Consider the following 7,500-nt stretch of genomic DNA (forward strand, 5'->3'; position numbering starts at 1 on the left):
TGTACAGGATTGTTACCCAGGTGTGCAAAAGTGAAAATTTATGTATGTTTCGTGTAGAAAATGTGTGATATGATTTCTTGTATGCATATTTGTTTAGGTTTTAAGTTCTAGAATATAAAACTTAAACTAATGCGACTCACGTGTTTCTTCTTTAATATGGATGATACATACATACATACATATACCAAGGCTTTTTCCCCCTTACAAGGGAGGTAGCCAAAAAGGGAAAGGCATAAAAACACTCCCACCCATTTCATCCCTACATACACTCCACACCCCTCCCACCCTCCCTCTCATCTGAGCACCTCCTGGATGACGGGTCATCCCTGCACCCTGCCCACCGCCCTGGGTCAGAAGCAGTGTCGCAAGACACAGCACATCCACAGCAAGGCCGCTTCATTTAATCGGCGACCCCCCCTCTCCGTCCCCCCTTGCATATAAGGAGAGGACGGGGAGAAAATCCCTTCGGGCTGCGTCAAAATTTACTCACACATACTACCCCACCCCCCACCCCCCCTGCCCATTTCTCCTCATGCAATCACAACATCATCCATATACAACCATTCTCCACTCACCCCTGTCTTCCGTCCTCTCCCTTCCTTCCTCAACAGACATTCCCCTCTTCCCCAAAGCCCCCTTCACCCTATCCATCCACCTCATCCTAGGACGTCCCCTCATGTTCACACCCTCCACATCTGCCTACCATACCTCTTTTACTAGTCTTTCTTCACTCAATCTTTCCATGTGTCCAAACCATCCTAATATTCTTTCATCAACCCTATCTCCCAAATCCTTTTTCACCCCTGTTCTCCTCCTCACCTCCTCATTTCTCACTCTATCCAGCCTAGTAACCCCCACCATACTTCTCAGACACCTCATCTCAAACACATTCAAACTCCTTCTCTCTTCTTCTCTTATGTTCCACGTTTCTGCCCCATACAGTGCTGTTGGCACAATCACTCCTTCATACAGTCTTCTCTTCGCATCCATTCCCAAATGTCTATTCCTCATTACACTCTTTAAACCACATTCTACCTCCACCTTCACTCCACCTTTTCCTGCTACACTTGCACCCAAGTATCTAAAACTATCCACTTCCTCCAGTCGCTCTCCCTTAATGTTCACTTCCAGTCTACTGCCACCTTCACCCCTTGTACATCTCATCACCTTACTTTTACCTACATTTATCTTTAGCTTTCTTCTATCACATACTCCACTCACTCTCTCCATTTCTAATCCTGACACAAGCTCTACTACTCTCATAAAAACTCTTGACAGCTCCTAGAAGCTTTCCTCCTATCCCATAAATCTGCATAACCTCCCACAGTGCCTTTCTGTCTACCCTATCATAAGCCTTTTCCAGATCCATAAAAGCCTCTCCAGCAAACATTAAATAACCTCACCAACCAGTCCACCATCACTGAACCTCCCTTTTTCAGACATTCTGCATGGATGATAGGTATAATTAAAGGGAATGTTTGGTTGCTGTATGAAGGCTTCCTTAACTAGAAAATCACTTTGAAGTAGTTTAAGAATATGGTCGGCAAGTTGGTGATCATTTGTAGAAATGTTCCTGTTTCTCAGCAGCAGTAGGGAAAGAAAGTTCCATATGGAATCGAGATTTTTTTTAACATTGTCTTTGGTGTGATTACAAACTCTCGGTCTTTTTAAGAGATGTTTCAGTTGTTCTCCATCGTCAGCATCATCAGTAGACAAAGGAAACACCATAAAGAGTGAGGAAAGTTAAACGAAAAGTGATTTTTTTACTTTTTATTTGCTCAACAAATTTTCTTCGGCGTGATTACAAACTTTCAGGCAATCCGGGTGACGAAAGTGGCTTCCGGATCCGTGAGGGAGCGTGGAGGGATCTTCCATCGCTCCTCCACCGGATAACTAAAGCTAAACTCACCATACCACTCCCACGAAGTGGGAAGTGAGAAACCCCTGGTAGGGCAAAGCCTTATCAGTTACAGCAAGCCGCTGTTTTTTTTTCGGAGGGGAGGAGGCGTTTTTTGGGTCGCCGCCTCGCCTGGACAGGGCTGTCGGGAACCAACGCAGGAAGTCCACAGCGGGTACCGGGGTCCTGGGAATCGAACTCACGACCACCTGCTCGCGAATTTGACACGGTATCCACTGGGCTACCGCGCGGCCCAGTGGAGATATAAATAACCAGAACGTTCGCCTGGGTCTTAACGGCCCACATTTGAAAGTGTCAGTTGATCTTATTGTCAAGAATTTTGCTTAATACTAGTTAGCCACTGGTCTTACTCTACTTTGCTATATATATGAAGTCTTGGGCACTATTTATTGATGAGGTCGGCAATGTGCAGACAGGTGCAGGAAGTCTTTGTATGAGGTGATACGCTTTAGTTTTTTATTGTCATTCCTATGAACTTTTGCTTAGTCGTGATTATATGACCCTGCCCTTCTCAGCTTGATGCAAGATGCACAGTCAGCTGATCCGTACAGTTACTTTGTAGTAATACTATATATGAACACGTTGGTTACCACAGAAATTCACCAGTCAGTACGAAACTGTCCTCCTCTGTGTCAGGTTCATTTGTCCACAACTGTCCCAGTCTACCTGTCCAGCTGTCGATCATTATTTTCCATCTTTATCTACTTGTGAGGCGAACTATCCTGATCTGACCAAACCCTCCCTGCTGCATACCTGGGGAATGAATCTGTTTGTCCTGGGCACTTGTCTCAAGGCTCTATTTGTCGTATTCAAGTCTACCTGTAGTATCCTGTTTGTGTTGTACATGCCCTCTGTCTCAGTAACCTGAACAGAGTGGTCACTGAGAGGTCCGCAACTGTTTATTTAAGAACACAGTGAAGGATTTAGAGAAGGATATTTACTCCCAAAAAGGACCCTTAATCCCAAAAGGAATATTTGTCCTCAGTAAAGGACCTTTGATGGCGACCTTGCCAGGATACACACCAGGAACAAGAAAACAACAACAACAACAACAGCGGGATGGTTTATCAAAAGGACAGGGTATAACTCGGTTAACTAGGTCATTTTTAACTGAGGTCACACTTAACTCGACTTAGTCTGAATAGAGTCACAATTGACCTATGTCACGTTTAATCTAACCCAGATGTCAAAACTGCATACCAAAAAGGCTGAACAAGAACATAAATAGTACAGATACGGTACGGTTGAGTTATTGTTAAGATAAGGTAATTGTCAGACAATGGTCATAAAACAGTCCTCTGCCACGACAAAGTCTGAGTCTGAATACCTCGCGTACAAAAATGTCAGTAGGTATATACGCATGGATTACTATGGCAATTAGTTACCGTGTATATATGTACATCTCGTCACGACTACGTCACCTCCAAATGTGTTTTCTGGGATTGTTTCACAAACAAGATCTTTACTCACAGCGTACGATTATCTTGGGAACTGTCATGTCACATGTAGCATGAGAGCATCTGACACTCAAATACAATAAAGCTTTTCGTGCAGTGAATTTTCCACGCATAAACAACTTACACACGAATATCGTTAGTGACATGAATCATGGATAGCTGTCAGATCGAATATCTTACATATATCTCGTACAGATATTTCGTATACACGTACACTCACATATAGTCTCGAAGGAAAGATGTTTTCATACCTACATTTAGAACATAAATATCTTGTTCAAGAATAAATGACGCCCCTGTAGTTAGTCATTACGTTTAAATGTTACACGTCATAAATGATCGTTAGAAATCTTTTAATTTTAAATTGGTGATTTGTTTGATAGCATTTATGTTACCCGTTGGGATGACAGTCTTAATGGAATACGAAAAAAGTAATTTGTAATTATTAAAAACTATAAGTTGCCGAATTAAAAGAAGGGCAAACCAGTTGCTCATTAACGTTATTGAAAGATCTTATTAAGTTGGACTAAAGAAAATATAACAAATTAAGCCTTACCATGTATTAATCGTCCTGTTCCACAATTTAATTTTCGATAAACCTTATAATTCTCTTTAAAGATATAATTCGCATATCTTCAAAAAATGTGCTTTACAGTATTATACCTGGATGGGGTATGATGTGCAGTTCTAGAAAGTAGATATAAAGATAAATACCATAGAAATTTGAGGGAAAGGGAGTTGTTACCCAAAGTGTTTTTATGTTCAGTAGTTCATAGAGATCATTATACAGGGTAAGTAAAAACTTTGCCAGGCAAAGCTTAATTCACGCTTCACCCATGATTTCATAATGTTTCGTATATAGTATATACAAAAATTTCATTCGGTTACTGTGAAAACTATTCAAGGTACGCTGGGGTAGCTACCGTTTTTCAAGAAGCTTTTTCTTTTTATCTTTCTATGTCCAATCAGAGAGATTTTTCTGGTAACGATTTGTGTGACTGTGTTGTCTTCTGGGAGTCAGAGTTCATTGCGTGATTGTTACGATTCCAATTGGAAATCTTTTGGATCAACAACCATCATACAGATCTCTCTAGATTATGGATTTCACATGTATTTTGTTATCTTTGGTTAACGAGAAAATATGCACAGTGCATGGAAATTCGTCACACCGAAATACTTTACAGTTTCATCGCAAACGCTTAGTTGAAACACCTGGCGTTAGCTATAAAGAAATCTAGAAAATTGGTTTTCATGTCGAATATGCCGAGTTCATCAAAGATAGCGTTTATAAGAATTCCTCTTAAAACACAAACCTGCATTCAGCCACATATATGCTGACCAGTAGTTTAAATTAGCAAGGCGATTAGTTCTAACTGATCAAGCTTAGGAAACACAGCGCTTAACCTCAAGGTTGCCATGTTTGTTTCAAAGAATTCCTCTGAAGCACTGACGCAAGCTATGCTAGCAAGTTTTGCATACAAATGCACTTACGATTGACAACATGTTTTCACACTAACTTAAAAGTAGGAGGCATATTTACTACTGCACCAAAAGGCATCCTGTAGCATAGCTGTTGCAGCCTACACATTATGTGACGAACGTCCAATAAACTGTCCCTTCTGTGGAGTATTAATTTAGGAAAATTTGATTAAGAATTCAAGGCCAAAGACTTATGAAGAATGTTTTGGGCTTCAAAGTCGCGGACCAACTGACCCGTGACGTCATGTCGTGTTTCAATGTCGCACGACGGTTGAAAACGTTATTTTAAGAGGACGGGGGAAAGAGGTTTGGGAAGTTACTAGTGACATGAAATGAGTGTGGGACATTATTAGGGGTGAGGGGGGTGAGATTTTTGTTTTCAAAATGGCTGTGTTGTGGATGTCATACTTTGTGATTTCCGTGTAAAAATTTTAAACAGTTTTAAAGGTTGCTGGTCAGGTGCCGAAGTTTTCAATTAGAAAACAAGAACGTTATCTGATGTTTCTTGAACATGATTTTTTCCTGCACATGAAACAATCTTCTTTTTCTGTAAAGTGGGCTAATTTTCTCGTATAGAAACACTGATGTCATGGACACAGTAAAAAATATTTCTGTTTTTCTTTTTAACTGTTGTAGATCAAATGTGTCTGGATAAACATATTAAGACCAAGCCTTCATATAATTTCTTAAGTGGTGGACAGGAAGCTTCACTGGAGACTTCAGAGGTTCCACTGTCCTATTATTTCATTCCACATACATCTCCAACAGGCCACAGTTGAAGAACACCGTCAGTGATGAAGGGGAATCCATCAGCGTTACTGTAAGAATAACATCCGCAGCCATATTCTTCATCTGCATCCCTTACTTAGCAAACCTCTAGCGTTCATAACTACTAAGATTATAGCTATTGCTTTCTCTAGCTTTGACAGACTCCCACCCTCGGGTATCATTAAGGTCAATGCCCCCAGATTCCCCTATCCCCTCCTAAGGTCACCCCCTTCTTCTGTCACCAACATTCCCAGCACAGCCGTTGTCTCCAAAGCTGCTCCTCGACAATCGAAATCCATCAAGAGTTTCGTTTGTGATCTGGTGACCTCAGGTTCAGCTTGCCGATGTTGAGCTTCTGGTGGGAGATTTGCCTCGGGTTGGTTGTGACTCGGCGACGGGTGAAACTCCTGGCTGTGAACCAGACCACAGACTCACAGACACACGTCAGTACAGACTCCTGAAACCAAAAAATTAGAATAAATTACAAAATCCATATAATGTGTATGGGAAGTCTGCGTTTACATCGAGCGAGCCTGGAACGATTCTTCTCAATTGTTGCGAGTTCGTTTGAGTAGAAACGACATCGGTTACAATCTTTCGTTTTTTTTTTTCCAATTCTAAAATGTTAAATTACCTTTGCGTCAAATATTGATAAACTTAATGGTGATCTGAAAGGAGTTAAACCATTAACGAATGTTACGTTGTTGAAGAGTTCTTAGGGAAGTCTAGATTGCTGCCCTTATTTTCTTCATCTACCTATTCAAATTCAATGCATTTGATGAGAATCGGTGTAAACGCAGCCTGAAGTTACAGATACGCCTTTAGAACAAATATATAAGATGATGGACTCCTGAAACCAAGAAATAAAATAGACTACAGAATTCATATAATGTGGCAGCACACTAGGGTAGCATGCTACTTGCTTTTGCTGCTTCGTTTGAGTAGCAACAAATTCGGTTACAATATTCTAAACTTCCGTAAGAGCATCTCAACAATGAGTCTAATATTCGTATTTTAGGTTTAACTTTTCTTAGTTCGTCATTCAGCATCTCACTATATGACGCAAGAGTAATTTAATATTTGGAAATTTGAAAAAACAAAATAGTGTAACCGAAGTCGTTTATACTCAAACGAGGTAGCAAAAGCAAATTGCATGCTATTCAGAAATGCCAAGTACGCCGCCACCTTTATAAATACGCCTTCAAAAGAAATATAGAAATGGATGGCCATACTACGTATTCTTTTACCTCAAAAAATGCTTTGACAGGATACCAAAACTAAAAAAAAAAGTATACTATAAATTCAATATAGGTGAAATTATAGATAATCTATTGAAAATAATGGGATTTTTTTTTAATGAAAATGGTAATTTGATGAATGCAGTCGATGAAAACCGAAGACAGTATATCACTGATATTGGCACCTGTCATATTTATTATGAAATGCACATAAATGACTTAATGATAAGAGGAACCATCCCCACTGATGTGCTTGTTGATGACACACAAACGTTCATGAAGATTACATATCGGTCCTCATTGATTTCAGATACCATTTTAATCTTATTCATTCAGTTAATTGTTTTTATTTATTTGTCTATCTACTTGTTTATTTATCTATTCATTTATGCGATATTTGTCTATTTGTTGATCGAATTAATTTATTTTGATTAATTTTATCTTTTTTTAGTTATCTTAACTAATTTATTTAATTGTTCATTTACTCGTTCATTTATTTATTCTTGACGTCATGGCACCTCAAGTTTTCAACTCTCCTTCCAAGGACATACTGCAGTGTCTCTTGAAATCCTCCATCTACGTCATATCTTTCTCTAATTTTTCTCTAATTTTTCAAATTTGTCTTTACTCCATTGCAATA

General features: G+C 39.6%; 1 protein-coding gene across 1 annotated transcript in view; it reads right to left on the minus strand.

Annotated features, from left to right (window-relative positions):
- Positions 1 to 1,755: 1,755 nt before the first annotated feature.
- Positions 1,756 to 7,500, minus strand: part of LOC143029286 (uncharacterized) — a 114,558-nt gene continuing 108,813 nt past the window's right edge. The window contains exon 5 of the mRNA XM_076192021.1: positions 1,756 to 6,079. Coding sequence (XP_076048136.1) covers positions 5,921 to 6,079 — 159 coding nt within the window. The 3' untranslated portion in view covers positions 1,756 to 5,920. The remainder of the gene's footprint in view (positions 6,080 to 7,500) is intronic.

Source organism: Oratosquilla oratoria, chromosome 10 (genome assembly GCF_046742065.1).
Source record: "Oratosquilla oratoria isolate Oo_2021 chromosome 10, ASM4674206v1, whole genome shotgun sequence".
Taxonomy (NCBI): domain Eukaryota; kingdom Metazoa; phylum Arthropoda; class Malacostraca; order Stomatopoda; family Squillidae; genus Oratosquilla; species Oratosquilla oratoria.